The sequence below is a fragment of the Strongylocentrotus purpuratus genome, unplaced genomic scaffold, assembly GCF_000002235.5.
Source record: "Strongylocentrotus purpuratus isolate Spur 01 unplaced genomic scaffold, Spur_5.0 spur5_scaffold_2, whole genome shotgun sequence".
Classification (NCBI taxonomy): Eukaryota; Metazoa; Echinodermata; class Echinoidea; order Camarodonta; family Strongylocentrotidae; genus Strongylocentrotus; species Strongylocentrotus purpuratus.
Genome location: NW_022145605.1, coordinates 35,559,312 through 35,576,971, shown reverse-complemented (window position 1 = coordinate 35,576,971; position 17,660 = coordinate 35,559,312). Strand labels below are relative to the sequence as shown.

The 17,660-nt window shown below is 34.9% G+C and overlaps 1 protein-coding gene across 1 annotated transcript; it reads right to left on the bottom strand.

Annotated features, from left to right (window-relative positions):
- Positions 1–325: 325 nt before the first annotated feature.
- Positions 326–12,857, bottom strand: LOC754498 (bolA-like protein 2). The gene is made up of 3 exons (XM_001185918.4): positions 12,710–12,857; positions 11,644–11,741; positions 326–4,241 (listed from the first exon to the last, which is right to left on the bottom strand). Exons 1-3 carry the CDS (start codon positions 12,770–12,772, stop codon positions 4,133–4,135), a joined length of 270 nt encoding a protein of 89 aa, XP_001185918.1. The 5' UTR covers positions 12,773–12,857; the 3' UTR covers positions 326–4,132.
- Positions 12,858–17,660: the final 4,803 nt, after the last annotated feature.

The following is a 17,660-nucleotide window of genomic DNA, read 5'->3' as shown; positions in this document are numbered from 1 at the left end:
CTGTTAGTGCCAGTCATTGATTCGAACCCTAAACCCTTGGATCGAGAGTCAAGTGAATAGATCACTATACCTCCAAGCTGTCCATTACAAAAAAATGGTAACAACTCTGGTACAGATTCATACTTCTACGCCTACCTCAGTAAGAGACCCTCTAGAACTCCTAAGAACTTATAAAGCCTTCTGATTCTCACTTTAAAGACACATGTTATTGTGGATTCTGCTCACAACCCTCTCAATCTTGATCACTCATTCTTTCCCATTTCTTTCCTCTTTCCATGTCAGCTCATTTCTCTTGTACAAACACCAAAACAAACAAAAAACAAAATAGGCTTGTGTTAGTTTTTAATCATTTGTTTAAAATCCATTATCATCTATTTCCTTTCCCTCCCTTTCGACAATAGCATACATCAATATTCTTTTCAGTAAGGCTACCACATGGTGCTACCAAACTCCCTAATAGTGAATGCTACTGCATGTCAAGCAATTTGATTATTCTGCTTATCTTTTCAACTTGTTAATTTTCTCGATATGTGTCATGGTTGGTGCCCCAATCACAAATTTGTTTTCAAACTTCTTCAGGGGCTCCTAACCCCATGTTTTTATATTTTCATGAATTATTATTGTATGTGTATTTTTTATGGTTGAATAAATAAATTGAAATTGAATTGAACTTATTCCCTTCAATGTCTAATCAAACATCAAAAAATATTTCTAGAGCCTCATTACTTGCCAAAAGTTATCTGATCAAAAAAATAAAAATATTCAAGTAATTCAAATCAGACCTGCTCTACAATTTTCCGCATGCAATTCATGATGCAGCCTATTTTGTGTGCAGTAAAATGCATTTTTATGAACACTGTCTACATATTTCTGGAAACAAAATACTGAATGTAAATTAACACCACTATATTACAAAGTATCATTGATATGGTTTGTTACTCAACTAATCTAGATCTACGCAAATGTTTGATAACATTTCATTCACTACAAATTTCAATATGAAATTCTCTTAAACACACATTACACGAATGCACTGTTTAATTGCAAGCACAAAATTGATAGTGCTTTTTTTCCAAAATTATTTTATAGGGCTCTTGATCCAATTACTCTACACATGATATTACAACATGAAGCAGAAGAAAATACAAAATTCTACATTGAAATTGGGGATGGCCTGCAAAAACAGTGATTTGTTGCCAATTAATGGAATACAAAGATGGTTTAGTGTAGTAATCATGAATTAATAATACCGAGTTGCTCATTTCCTACATATTGGTTTCCAGTCAAAGATTTTCGAAAACCTACCAATATACACCCAACCTTGTACATACCATACATCTTGATGTTCAAGTGAATCAATCACCAGAAAATACTTTGTGCTAGTCTACTTTGTTCTGTATGTTAGGGTTTTCACGTCATGATTATAATTAAAATACAGTACGAGCTTCAAATATAGAATCTACAAGAAATATTGCAAGTTCAAATGGACTCTCAATGAACACCAAGACGAAAGGTGATTAGACTAGTTGACACACCTGTACATGCTTGCAATAGAATAGGGTGTGCACGGAACTCAACATGGGTTCCATATATGTCAGATTTTTATGTTATCCTTTCTTTTCTTCATACCTCTTAACCCATATAATGTCTATTTTATTTTTGTTATAGTAAGTCAATTCTAGCTGCATACAAAATTTACTTTTAGGTGATTAGTACATTGTGATGTTTGTAAGGTACATTAATAATGAATGAATTGCACAACAGGTGTAACAAAAATGTATATTCACGCAACACATGCTCAAGAAGAAGAACAGCGGGTACCTCAGCTTTCTTAATACACAGGTACTTCACAAGTTCACACCGTTAAAATAATGTTCTCAGACTCCTTTTCGAGATGTGTCAATATTGACATTGAAAGCAAAAATGCTGTCATTACAATACTTCCCCACATATTTGTGTGAATATAGTACTCATTTTGCATTTCGATAAAAAATGAAAATTTTGCTTTGCAAATCCTAAAGAGCTCATTTCATATTTTCAATCCATTTCAATTTTTGCTACACTGTTTTGTTTAGTACAGATTAGTGTTTATATTCTAATGATTTGCATAATCAGTCTCGGGGATACACTTACTATCGTAAGGCAATGTGAAACACATATTTTTTTGCCCACAGAAATCCAAAAGAAAATAAGAATTTGACTTATTTTGTGTTTCAACTTGCAAACAAACATCCTAACAAATTTCCACAGCTTCAACCAATACAGTTAAGGTAAAATAATGTTCTGCTCACAAAATGAATGCATTATTTGTTGGGAAGTGGGAAAAGAAGGGAACCTTGATCATGGGTTAGATTCTACAAAGATATCCCATGTGGAATTGCCCTTTCACAAATCAGCTGTACTCTACATAATGTTATGGTTCCATATTGAGTACAGACCACACAGTTATTCAGGAAATGGAAAAGACTGGAAAATATACTATTTAAACTCCCAGTACATGAACTTGAGATGTTTTTTCCAAACAAATACATGTATGTATACCGGTAGGTGTTTTTTTAATGATTGTGGATTAAATTCCAAAAATATTTCTGAAGACTTTGTCCCTTCAGGAAATGCCCTAGATTATTCAACAAATATGTTAAAGTTCATGTGTATACCGGTCAGGCAAACACAAGTCAATAGTCATATGGTTTCATATTTTATATACATCACATAGTTTTTCAGGAAATGTAAAAAGACTAGAAAAGATATCATGTGCATTCAAGGAACCTATACTCAAGATGCTTCCAGACAAAGACATGAAGAAAGTGAGTATTTCCTTGTACACAATGTAAATAATGCCCTGACGATTCCTCAGTGGTTTTACTGCATATTCGAGGATATTGGACCCCTATTACGCATACAGTCAAACAAAAACATTTTCCACTATATATGACCCCTATTTGACGGAAACGGGTAGAAAATAGGCTTTAAATAGAACCCTATTTGGGGCATACCAGGTAGAGTACCTTATTTTCACAAAAATGTTGTGCAGGATACAAATAAACTTGTTTGAATACATAGAGAAAATATGATCTTTTTTTGTGAAATATCTTGCTCTTTTAAAAAAAAATACAATTTTTTTCAAATCCAAAATAAAATAAAAAACTTTTTTTCTTCAAATCCATTTCTCAATGTTCTCAAACAACCCCCGGAAATGACCAAATATCATGCTCACACCAAGTCAATATGAAGTGATACCAACGGGGACAATTCTAGCTCACCATGGAAGGAGGAACCTTGGGGTTTATCCTCAGATACATACAAGAGACTGGTCCCTCCCCAATGAGTATAAGATTAACTTCATATCCAGCAACCATTAACTATGATTTATATTTTCCTCCGTGGCACTTTTCAAATGTCAATGAAAATATTTCCCAGGAAATTCAGGGAAGATTTGGAGGCATACAAGGGGCGTATCCATTAAGAGCCTTATAGCCAAACTCACCCTCAGCACCTATGTATTACAAAATTTCTGTATCTCATCCAGAATATTATTTCAATAATTATTTTTGCCCTCTCCCTCCTCCACAATCCTGTCGAAAAGGCAAATTAAAGAGACTACTTGGAGAGCAGCGTTTCTATATTCTTAAAGGGAGCCCAACTTCAGCCCCCTTTCAGGGCTTGTATCCAGCAGTGTAAAAAAAAAATGTCTCCAAGAACTCTCGGTAATTTAGTAAGTTGCACTGACAATTGACCCTATTTATGTATTTGGGCAATTTGGTGCAATGTGTCCCCGTAAAACATTAATTGTATCCAATTATTTCATCCCAAACTCAAAATCGCTAGATATGAGCTATGACTCATGATTCTTTCCAGTATCACAAAAATAATTAAATGGTTAATAGCAAAATACATTGTATTTAGGGGGTGACATATATCACATATGTCACACGCATGGATCATATATTTGTTGTTGTTTTATTATTTACTAGAGCTCATTTCTTTGTTCTCCAAGGTTCTTTTTGAACTTTCCAGAGCTAAATCACTAAATGCTTCCAGGATTTATTTTCACCAGTATCTATAGCGTTCAGAAGAATCCAGGACGGAATCACATGTGCACATGAGAGCACTCAGTCCTCGAGGGATATCCTCAGCTGGCTTGCTGCTGTTGTCTCTTGGTCCAGTCCGCTTGTGTGAGTGTCTTCATGGAGAAGGCATGGATGGTCTTCAGTTCCTCTGCTAAACATGAATTCACTAACCTGCTTGGAGGTGTATTACAGCACAGTGAGAAAGTGAGAGAGCAAAGGGTACAGAGAAAGAGGGAGAGAGTGGTGTCAATTTAAACCATGTTTAATACACTTAAAGGTGAAATTCAAAGAAAATCCCAAATATGTCAACTAATGTATCACTAGAAACTGGTAAGCTAACAGATGGCCATCGTACAAGTTTTAGGTCAACTACATATTGGGTGATTTATAAAAATACAAATACAACCACCTGCATAGCAGCTGGGATATATGAGAGATTCGCCTGAAAAATAACGATGTTTGAATGACATCACTATATGAACCATTACTGCCCAAGCAGACGACATCCCATGAAGAATGAACATAATTGCAAAGCTTTTATTTGTCAAATTATAATGAGTTTAGTGTATATAAATGTGACATACCGCGGTGTGTGCAGCTGAATATTCAATGGCGTCTTATTTTGTTTACAAGCGACAGATTCCTTTATTTTTGTATCGCTGCATTTTTCATCAAAATAAAACCATGTGCGGGGTTTAGAGTGAGGCAATAGCCTGACGGTAGTGAAGTAAGAGAAAGAACTCAAGAGAAGATGAAAACCCAGGCACTGAAAATGTGTGAGATGTCATGGGACATCGTCTGCTTGTGCACATTGTGTCCATACTGTGATCTCACACATCTCAGCAGCGTTCGGACTTCGGAGAGCTCTTCAGAGAGCTCTACAAGTATTCTGTCTGGAGCTCATTATTTTGATGTTCTTCTCTATGCTCTACTATAGTTATCTATCGACATGAGTATAGCCTATAAGGACAATTCAAATCTATTCCAACTTTTTCATCTGGATTTTGGGGGAAATGAGGAGAACAAGCTCAGGTTCTATTTTATTATTATGTTTGTTTGTTCTTTTTTCCTGCATGTACATGATATGGGGTCAATTTCAACACAAGCCGCGTAAATAAAAATAATTTGTTCATGCACTCTGTAGAGACTGGTAAGAAGCCGATACTGCATGATATATCAATGATTTCTGCATAATGGGGGCCTATTTAGATTTCCTCTGATTCTACTTTATTTAAATCCAATAGAATAACAATAAGGAGGGGAAGTGGAAAAAACCTGAAGGGGACGGGAAACTACGAATTGATTTGACTTGGTCTTGGCCATCATTGCATCAGATGCCATCCACTCACCCCTATAATGCATTTAATATTTTAGAGGGCGCTATATACCTCACCTGTGTCTTTAATTGCAGCAGAAACTTTCTATAGATTTTAGAGACAAACTAGGAATCCATTTTAATTTGGCTTTAGAAATTATTTAACCAGATGTCATCTATTCAGTTCAGTTCAGTTCAGTTCAGTTCATTTATTTCAATCATAAAACCATAACATAATATATATACAAAAGTAACATGAAACAATCATAATCTTATAATATTGGAATTAAGAAATTGGAGACTAAAAAGGAAGTTTGAAAAACTTGTAAGTAAAATAGTCCCCTGACATAAATAATAAATAACGAGATTACATGGTTGTATACGTTACGACAATAATAACAATATATAAATAATATACTACACATTATAGATACACACACACACACACACACACACGCACACACATGCATGGTACATTGCAAGAAAAAGAAAGAGTTAAGGGAAATAAGAAGAGACCAACTGTCTCTTCAATAGAACTTTAAAGGATGATATAGTTGTGCATAATGTTAGCTTATCAGTTAAATCATTCCAAATCCGGGGACCATTATGTCTAAAAGAGTAAAGCATTAACTGGGTAGAGACCTTTGGATAATGATATTTGATACAGGAACGAGTATTATACGAATGAACAGATTTATTAAGGATAAACATTTGACAAACTCTTTTAGGTACATAATTATTATAAACATTATACATCATAATAGCACTTTGAATTTTATGTATATCATAAATATTGAGTGTTCTTAAGCGAAAAAACAGGGGACGTGAATGAGCTTGATAATGGGAGTTTGTACAAATTCTTAAAGCTTTCTTTTGAAGTTTATGGAGAGGTTCTAGTTTAGTTGTTCCCACACCGGCCCAGGTGATATTACAGTAATGTAAGTAAGGCAAAATTAAACAATTATACAACATAAACAATACTTTTTCAGGCAGAAATACACGTAATTTACAAAGAACACCAATGTTTTTAGATATTTTGTTAGTTATATACAATCGATGATCCTGAAAAGATAAAGTATCATCCAAAAGGATACCAAGAAATTTAACAGAAGAGGACACGTTTAAATTTATATTGTTTATAAATATTTGTACATCATTAATATTGCAAGGATTAGTTTTATTATGAAAATAAAGTACACTTGTTTTGTCATAATTTATAATCAATTCATTAGCATTAAACCATTCAACAACCTTTTCTAATTCTTTATTTACTTCTGACATTAATTTATCAAAATCATTATGAGATGCAATCAGGTTTGTGTCGTCAGCAAATAAGACAAAATGAAAAAAAGATGAAGCAGAACTAAGGTCATTTATGTAAATTAAAAATAGGAGAGGACCCAGCATGGAGCCCTGTGGGACTCCATACTGGATCCTCTCTCTGTCAGAAATAAAGCTGTTGTATGATGTGAATTGAATACGATCACTTAAATAGTCCCTGAACCATTCCCAGGCAATACTGCGTATACCAAAATGTTTTAATTTAGTGAGGAGAATATCATGGTTAATAACATCGAAAGCTTTCGACAAATCAAGAAAGAAGCCTAATGTATGCAATTTATTATCTAATTTATTGAGTATGTAATCATGAAGGTCAATTAGAGCATGTCCACATGATGAGTTTTTTCTAAAACCATATTGAGAAACAGTCAGAAGATTATTTTTATTAATATGATTAAAGAGCCTATTATAAATTAATTTCTCCAGTATATTAGAAAAACAGGGGAGTAATGTTATTGGTCGATAGTTAGAGAATATGTGGGGATCACCTTTTTTAAATATGGGTATGATTTTTCCTACTTTAAAATTCTTGGGAACTTTTCCTGACAAGAAGGAAAGATTACATATAAAAACAATAGGTTTGACAATGAAATGTATAACATGTTTTATAATGAACTGACTTATTCCTTCAAAATCTGTGCTCTTGGTTGAATTGAGCAATTTGACAATATTCAAAACTTCTGTTACATTGGTAGGATGAAAAAATATTGATTTGCTACAAGGATCTCGTAACAATGAACTAAAATTGCATTTCGGTTTCTGAATATGTTGAGATTTTAGTTTTGTAGCAATACTAGAAAAATAAGAATTAAATTCATTTACAATCAATTGACGATCAGTTAACTTGTCCTTATCTTTAAGAAAATAATTAGGAAATTGGCATTTTCTTCTCTTTCCTAATAAATCATTAATAACTTCCCAAGTTTTAGACATATTATTCCTATTCTTCTGTAATAAATCACAAAAATATTTTTTTCTTACAGACTGTAGGATTGAGTTTAATTTATTTCTAAATTTTTTATATTTACATTCTTTGCTGTCGTTTCTTTTCTTACAAAATGTTTTATATAATCTATACTTTTTATTAATCTTTTTTAACAGTGAAGGGGTTATCCAAGGTTTTCGTGGCAGTTTTCTTTTCTTCACTTTACGAACAACAAAGTTATGATCATACACAGTTTTAAATATGTTTAAAAATGAATTATAGGCCTCATCTACATCACAAGAAAAAAATACTTCATTCCATTCTAAAACAGATAAATCTCTCTGAAATGAACTTAAACTTAAAGGATCCGTTTTCCTTATGTGGAAAAATGACGATGGTCTATGACAAGGACTAATAGAGAGGTTGGTTATTTGGAAAATAGGTAGATGGTCCGTTATATCACTATAGAAAATACCAGAGTGAATGTCTTTAGTGACTACATTTGTCAAGATATTATCGATCAAAGTGACAGACTTCTTACAAATTCTTGTAGGTTTGTCAATTAATGGGCGAAATGAGTTGTTATACATAATATTTACAAAATCATCAATGCATTGAAGCGAATTATATTTAAGTAGATCAATGTTATAATCTCCCATTATATATACTGATTTATTTTCTAAAGATATTTTTTCAAGACAAGCATTCATATTCTCATTGAAATCACAAATGGGTTTATTAAGGTCTCTGTAAATTATACCAACAATTATGTTTTTACAATTATCCAATATGATTTCAATAAAAAGATATACACAGAGGCCGGTATTCTGAAGTCGTGTCTAACTCCTGTTTAACTAAACAGTTGTCTAAGTCTTGTCTAAGTCCCGTCTAACTTTAGACACGAAGTCGTGTCTAACTTTTTTGGTATTCTGAAGTCGTGTTTAAATAAAGTTAAACACGAAGTCCTGTCTAAGTCCTGTTTAACTTTAGACAACTGCGAGGGGTTGTTTAAGTCCTGTTTAAGGGCGCGATTCTGCTGCTTTTCAACGTCGACGGTACACTGTACTTGCTGACCCCGAACTTGCGGGGGAGAACGATGGTACGTGCATTCTCCAAAATTTTAAATACGTTTTGCAGGATTTTTTCTCGTGTAGCCTAATTTTTTTTCTCGATAATATTAACTATTCTTATCTACTGGTGACATCTTGGAAATTCCATAATCTATAATAAACTAACCATTCTGTTGGAGAAGTCTCTTTTGTGGTTCTTCCGAGCACTGAGGCACCGATGAGTAGTGTGTTTGTCAATCTCAGTGTACAGTACGTGTACTACGTACGTACGTACACAAAGTACATGCAGTCTAGTCATTACGTCACGATCACATCACCATGGTACCAGCACGCGCACAGCTAGCTGTGCGCGTTAATTTATTTATCCGGTGCGCGCACGCATGCGCATTGGGTCTTTCGTCAGAATTAACGCCTACTGGGCATGCCCAGAAGTCGTGACTAAGAGTTAAACACGACTTGCGCAGAACTTAAACAGTTGTTTAGTTAAACACCACTTAGACAGGACTTAAACAGTTGTTTAGTTAGACGAGACTTAGACACGACTTCAGAATACGAAATTTAGTTAAACAGGACTTAGACACGACCTCGCGTCTAAGTCCTATCTAAGTCGTGTCTAACTAAACAGTTGTTTAACTTTAGACGTGGCTAAGTTAGACACGACTTCAGAATACGGGCCAGAGAGTTTCAGGTAAATAAATATCATCTCGAAATTTAGCATCAAATAATTCATTAACCAGGAGTGCAACCCCTCCACCTCTCCTACCTCGTCTGTCATTATGATAAAATGTGTAACCATCCCTATTAAATAATAACATTGTGTTATCGTGAATCCAGGTTTCACTAAAACCATATATAGAAAATTTTAAGTTAAGTTGACTAATAAACTGATCACTAGCGTCAAAATTTTTATTCAAACTTCTAGAATTAAAGTGGAGAATGCTAAATTTTTGTTTATAGTTATTAATTAAATCTTGGTTCACATTAAAATCAACAGGTAGCCAGTACTTAATGGGATTATTAGATGTGAAAAAATTATCATCTGGATCAATATCATTAAGCGACCCATTTTCATCTGTATCAAGCCTTGTCGAAAACATATCAAAGTTCATATCATTATTAGTAATATCATATTGCACTTCAGAAAACATACATTTAAACTCTATATCATTTACTTGATTGAAAGGAAATACATGCTGAGATATATCCATACAGTTTCAATAGCACACAATCACACTTCATGCACACATTCACGCATACCAAGATAAGATATACAAATTACAAAATAGCAGATATAGCAAGTTAACACAAAAATATAATGAAAAAAGAAATACAATTAACTCAAAGTGAGAGGAATAGGTCATTAACCTAGGATGTAATTCAAAATAGAAAAAAATTAGACTTACATAAAATTTTGGAAAATATTGATGACATGTCTTTTTTTCAAGATATCAAATAGGTAACTTCAAGAAAGACTTGTAATTTAACTTCATGCAGGTAGAATAAAATGTTCTTCATCATTTCATCAGTTTTCATATGTTTTCAATGTCTTTCACGGAAAAAATCCGCTTCTTCATTGTTTTATTGTCCCCAGTTTTGATGGATACAAGTATGCGTCCATCCATTGACCATGCCGACTCTATCTTGCTTTCAGGTTTCCAGCTAGCTTTTTGGGCCTCCCACAGAATAGATCTGTTTGCAGCTGTTAGGTCTTCGAAGATGCTGTACCCAGTTTTGTTTACTTTGAGTTTTTTCTTGTTTTGCAGCAACAGTTTCCGAAGTCTGTAGGAAGTGAGTTTAACGATGATAGCACGCGGTTTACGTGCCGATCCTCCTGTCGGTTCTACCCGTCGACGCACTCTATGACTCCTGTCAATGTCATCCTCTCTGATATTTACTCCAAGATGATTCCTAGCAATATCGCAGACCAACTCGTCTGTGTTTTCCTTTTCTTGCTCTGGCACCCCAAACAGGCGTACGCAATTTCTTCGAGAATATTGTTCTTGCGCATTTAACTGATGTTGTAACTTCACATTTTTATCCTCACATGTCTGCCGCTGCTTCTGTAGGTGCTTTAAATCATGTTCAATGATTTCCATTTTGCTTTGGAGATCCAAGATGATACCATCCTGTTTGTCAAGCCTGACAATTAGATTTTGGAATTTGACATCTAGAGCTTGACAAATCGTTCTTTTGATTGTTGATAAAACCTCATCATCCATCAATACCTCCTTAACTTGGCTCTTTAGTATACTGTCAGAGCGTGTTTCAGGCATTGTGCTTGAAGGCGGTTCCAAGTAGCAGTCCAAGGTGAATGATCAAAAGGTACCAAAATCTAATCCAAGATGAATGGAGTTATTTCACAAAGGCACCATAGAATTAGTAAAGTAACCACTCAATTCAATGATGACCAAGGGTCGATGACCAAGGGTCCAAGTCAGCTTTGGCTTGAACGAAGATCAAGTCTACTCCAAAACGTATAGATGGGGCTAGGTTGAAAAATCACTCACAGAAGCAGGTATCAGATCCAACAAATAAATGACACAAGATTTGCTTACATGCCACCAAATTACATCCAGGTCATGATCAAGTAGACTAAAAAACTCCTATACTTCACAAGACATCTCACCTCTAATAGAAAAACATCAAATTCTGGTAAAAACAAGCAAAAGTTCACAAGTTCACAGAGTTGCTCGCTTTTGCATGTGTATGATGACCGATTATGCATTCCATCTTTGAGAGGGCGCTATTTACAAATCTCGCCTCAAAGCACATTGAGAGAGATAAATGTAACATTGGCATGCTCAAAGGTCAATTCATAAAGCTCCAAATAATTTCCTCCTAAATACAATTTCAATGGGAGGGAACTACTTCGGTGCTCCATGAATTTGAATTCTTCATTAGGGCAACTTTACTATGTCTCACCTGTGTCTCTGTAGCAGAGGCTTTCCTTCAAATTTCTCTGAGACAATGACTGTGGAGAACTTCTGGCCACAACCTCCAGTAGTTTCATCTATTACTTCCTGAAAGGAAACAGATAGATTCATGAGCCTTGCAATCAAATGTATCCCAAAATCACTAAGGCACACCACAGCAGACCATCAACTAGCAATTGATAGCTTTAGACCTATATTATTTCAGATTTTTTTCAGTTCATGGCATTATTGTTGTAATTTTTATTAATGGCAAATTGGTGTTAATTAATTCATCAATTTCAATACTGATCCTGATATCAATAATAAAAGTAGTCAAATCTTTGTAATCCTTTTGAAGTGGACAATGGGAATAAAACGGAATGATTAAATTAATGTTTCACCTGTTGCAAGCAACATATTTCGATATATAGATCTAGTCTAAACATCTAGATATGAATGGGCGTGGGTAATTTAGGATCTAAATGAGCAAGCTATCGTAATAACAATTAATACGATGTGGCTGATCTGCAAGTTTGACAGTAGACTCACGATTTGAATTTGTAACAAAAAAAAAAATTATTTATTTTTAACATCGGTAAGTTAAAAAAATATTTAGGTAGGCTAGACTACAGTCATAAATTGTCACTAACTAAAGTACCGATTTTTTGTGTGTTGAGAGACAATAGAACAGTTTTTTATAATACACAGCTATGTGTGCACTAGACCGAATTTTCCGTCTCTTTCGTTCGTTAAGCCTCTTATTTGGGTGGGGTCGGCTCTCTAAAGACTTCTACGTCTACGTCTATGCTGGTACTCGTCAAAAGCCTTTTCAGCAACTAAACGAGGATATTGTGGTGTGGTGTCTCTCATAGAGGCTTAACGAACGAACAAAAGAGACGGAAAATTCGGTCTACGTGCGCACGTGTGCGAGTTAGGTAAAAACGTATCATATCTAACTAACACATAAGTCAGCATCTGGGACTACAGTACACTCTTCTCGAGTCAATCGCACTTCTAAACTGGCCTTACAAAATAAAATACGATTTCATTTCTTTCCGAATCAGTTCATCTCTTACCACATGAGACGCCTGAAATTCATCACGAAGCTTCTTTTCCAAAATTTCGGCGGTGATCTCCATCTGGAAATGTGTGTTGGATCATGAAATTAGAAAAATAAACAATCGAAATCGGTAGACTCGTTTCGATCCGCTTCGATTTATCGAAAGAATTAAAAATAAATCAAATAAAACAATAAATTCAAAACAGAAATTAAAATAAAACATAACAAGAAGTAAGGTGCTTAAATATGGTATTTTTTTGTATCTCATCTCATGTTTATCATGGTGATATTTTTTTTTACCCGTGATAAAATGGGTTTAAAAAAAAAAAAAATCATTTCTATCTTTCTTCTGTCTTTAAATTTTAAAGTCATTTGAACGTTGAAACTCGAACAATGGCTGCTACTATGGCGATTAGATTAACGTCCAGCTAAATGAACGGCAAACATGAGGGGGCTGCACCTTCCAGGGGCAGTAACGTAATTAAAAAAAACGTTCGGAAGGGGGGGGGGGGCGCAGACGAGTATTAACGATCAGGTAGAGCGTAAATTGGCGTGGGGTCCAGGACATGAGCCTCGGTAGGGGGTCGAGGGGCTAAGCCCCCGGTAGCTCAGCTTTGTTTTTCGCATTTACTTACGGTTAGAGGGGCATCCAGGGGCCCTCTTTAAGGCCATTGACGTATTCCAGGGAGGGGAGAGCCCCGAGAAGCTCGGAGTTTTTAATATTTAACTACGGTCGGATCAGCATCCAGGGGCAGCCTTAGGGCCCTCGGTGGGGTCCAGGGGGCAGAGCCCCGGAAGCTCAGGGGTCTTAGGTATTTAATTATATGGTCAGATGAGCATCCAGGGGCCTGCCTTAGGAACCTTGGTGGGGTCCAGGGGGCAGAGCCCCCGGATGCTCAGGGGTTTTAGGTATTTAATAAGGGTCAGATGCAGTATTCAGGGGCCCGCCTTAGGGCCCTTGGTGGGGTCCTTGGTGGGGTCCAGGGGGCAGAGCCCCGGAAGCTCAGGGGTTTTAGGTATTTAATTACGGTCAGATGAGCATCCAGGGGCCCGCCTTAGGGACCTTGGTGGGGTCCAGGCGGCAGAGCCCCTGGATGCTCAGGGTTTTAGGCATTTAATAATTAGGGTCAGATGAGTATTCAGGGGCCCGCCTTAGGGCCCGCCTTAGGGCCCTTGGTGGGGTCCAGGGGGGCAAAAGCCCCGGAAGCTCAAGGGTTTGAGGTATTAAATTACGGTCAGATGAGCATTTTTTATACCTTATTTGTGACATTGGCAGGTCACTTATTTTTTTTCTCCGTCTTTATTTCTTTTTCTCTTTATCATACTTTTTCAAAAAGTGAGGGGGGGGGGGGCCTTTCTTTCTTTTTCTCTTTATCATACTTTTTCAAAAAGTGAGGGGGGGGGCCTTGAGACCAGCCACTCTGAAGACCATGACATTAAGGCTTCTAAATAAGCGTATTTTTGGCCCGACTGTAATTAATTTGGGAATTTCTTATTTTCCAAGAAACGCATAAAAAAGGGTACGACTTACCTAAAAATGGAGAAAAAATACCGGAAAATCATGTCATAACAGCAACATTTGTAAATCACTGGTATCGAATAAGAAATACACCCCCCCCCATCAGTATGCCAGCGTTCAGGGGCTCATGTCTTCTCACCCCTATAACAAAAAAAAACAGACACGCTTTCCCATTCTCGCACAATATGTCCACGATATGCGCGTATCGCTATTATAAAGACCTCCATTGATAAATACCGTATAGGTGGCATGCACAATGTTTATGAAATTTAATTCCTGTGAACTTTCCTTTTCTTTGAATGGAATTGTATATGTGATTTAATTCAACTGCCCCCCCCCCCCTGCCCCCCACTTCCGGCGCCTATGATCAAAGGGAGTACCCATTTACACCTGGGTATAGAGAAGTGTGGCAAAATACCATGTCCAAGATGTAAGAAAGATGGAACTCAAAACCAAAGTGCTCACACATAATATACGTTACATACATCTGAAATTAATATGCAAGCTTATTACATTCCGGCTAAATACACGTTCCAACCAATCACACATAATATTTGACAAAAAATTGTAAAAATAAACGTATAAAAGCCAAATGAGTCATATTCCAGATTGAATATATATATATAGATATATTTTAATAACAGCTTCTTTTTTTTAAGAGGAATTAAGGAAAGAGATAAACATAGTTCAAACAGAATCCGTTTGATGTAGTGAATAGGATTGCCATTGCTCTATGAGCCCCAAATAATGGATTAAACAATAATCATTAATATGAAAAATTACAATCAAGTTAGATTTAGCTATATACCCGGTAATTGAAATCATGTCAGTAAAGTAAGGAATTTTACCAGAATATCAATTGTTTAATGAAGATCAAAATATAAATGACGAGAAAATGAAAAAGTTACGGTAATCATGTGACAGATATAAATGATAGTGATCTCAAACAAAATAAAATTCATAATTGTAAAATAAATCTAAAGTAATATGGTTTAATCATTATTGCTACAGAAAAAGATATTTATATATATTGGCACATGTTTGCTTCGAATGATTCACAAAGACAATTTAGTTGAGATTGAGCAGTTTGATGGACTTCTTGAAATGTCTGAAACATCAAAACTGGGCAAAAAGATTGAGCCATAACTAGATATGCCCATCTTAGAATGAAGGATTTAAACAGTAATATCAAGCTCTGGTAATTAATGAAAACAGTTCAAGATTGCAAATAAATAGTAAATACCAAATTATTTAGGAAGAAAAAGTGTGATATAAAAATAGCAGAGTATATCTAGGAAACTAGGCAAGCCAATGCCCCAAACACAAGCAAAACACATGTCATCTATGTGTGGAGCTAGAAAGGTATTAACTCTGCATAAAACAGTGAGTTGATGCCCTTCTGGTTCCAAACATACAATATGCACATGTGAGTTGTGTTTTCCAGTGAATTTGATTTCCATACATTTGTTGTATGTGTATTATTTTATTAGCTTAAACAATCTCTCTCTTGCACTTTTATCCATTTTGTAAAGTTAATATTCCATTATCAGAATAAATTCACAGAAAGAACTTGTAAAAGGCAATATTTGTTTTCTTCATACACAACACTGTTGTTCGTCCTAAATAACCAATTTCTTACTCTACAGTTGTTGCAACAGTTGTATTAATGCATTTCCTGCTCTCTAGCACAAATGCCTAATAGTTCATGAGATCTGTGGATGACAAGTTTGACATGTCTCTATGACATTTATTTGGTAATCTCCAGTGCCATCAAGGTAGTAGAGAGAATTATCAGCTCAGTGTCCTAATTACATGGCTCTACCTCAATACAATAAGAAAAGAATTTTCAACAATTATTAATTTTGTGTTCCGGATGCTTCTTTTGGAAACCACTTCATTATCGCTAAGCTACCACATAAACTTTTTGAACAATGCTGGATATCTTCACAGCTTTATACAAAGCATATTAGCTCATTTTCAAAAGAAAAGTTTGTCATGTTTACAGAACATGTTACACAGAAGGACTCAAAATAATTTTAGAATAAGGCACTAATTTCATAACGATTACCAACAAACGACTTGAAATGTTTAGAATCCATGTTCATATGGACACTAATGTAAAGAGTAAATAGCAAACAAATACATAATCACAGAATTGGGTACCAAACCCTTTCCACCACCTAGGTCTCAATACAAATCTAATATGTTGCTCATATTGACATATTACTGGAAATAATATAATGGAACATAACATGTCAATATACCATCCTCACTATTTAACAGAACCAAATAGGCCTAACCCTCCTTGTAGACTATTTGCAAATGCTTTCTTGCCCAAAAGGAGCAGATTTAGAGGCACTCTCTAGTTTTTAAAACTCAACCAACAGAAGTTGTGATATTTTCATGACATACATGTACTTGTAGTATTTAATATGCCCACTATTGAAAGCAAAACTAAATGTTCATCTAGAATAATATTGTCCAGTAACATTAAACTTTGAAAATATATCCAGGATAAACTTTTTGTTGTTGCCTTGAAAGCAATGTAATTGTCTTCCGATGGTTCATGTTGAAGATCTATATAAAGCTCTTCCTAATATAAGAAAAGACAAGGTTGTGATATTCAATTTTTTTTTACAATTTGGTAATTTGATACATTCCATAACAGAATATGTGTTTACTCCTAATATATTCTCAAAGCTCTGAAAAATTGAATGAATACTGCACTCTGACCTCTGTTTCTAAACTCCTCTTATGCATTTCAATCTAAAATGTACTGATTAATAATATCAATAATACCAAAGCATTCACACAAATTATACTTATTCATCATCTAAAGGTATTTTTAAAATCCTATTATTAATCAGAATTTGTATTTGTTGCACCCACTTGAGAAATTCGATAGCAACGAGTCATATCTAGAATATTTTATATATAGTTACATATTTACATTCACTTAGTCTTTCATGAATTATATTCAACATAATTTGAGAATTGACATTGAAGAAAGATAAAGATGCATGAGAAAGTATATATTACATCCAATTTCAAAAGATCTATTTACTACATTTATACAAGACCTTTTATACCACATACAGTTTAAATCACACGTTATCTACAGTATATGAATAATTAAAATTTACCCAGAATGATTGAATAAATATTTTTTCAAATGAATGACTTTATCAATAATGTGGTACTCAATCAAGCACTTTCTCAAAGTATAGATTTCTTGCCACAAAAAAAAACAAGGCTCTTTATAGTTTGACTACATAAAGTAGTTAATATATAAGCAGTGGTTTCTACTTGAAAGTAACTCATGGACATATTTTTCTGTTTTGACCATTTAATAACAGCACAAAGAACACACTGTAAAAACAGATATTTGCGCAATATGAAACTCTCACGCTTGGTTAAAGGCGGCAAGTTCGCAGTACGAAACTTTGTC

What these genes read in the sequence shown, in the direction of transcription:
- LOC754498 (XM_001185918.4), bottom strand. Translation starts at nt 12,772, where the DNA reads ATGGAGATCACCGCCGAAATTTTGGAAAAGAAGCTTCGTGATGAATTT. An exon ending in AATTTCAGGCGTCTCATGTG is followed by an intron (nt 11,742 to 12,709) that starts GTAAGAGATGAA and finishes GTTTCCTTTCAG; the next exon opens with GAAGTAATAGATGAAACTAC. An exon ending in CCTCTGCTACAGAGACACAG is followed by an intron (nt 4,242 to 11,643) that starts GTGAGACATAGT and finishes ACCTCCAAGCAG; the next exon opens with GTTAGTGAATTCATGTTTAG.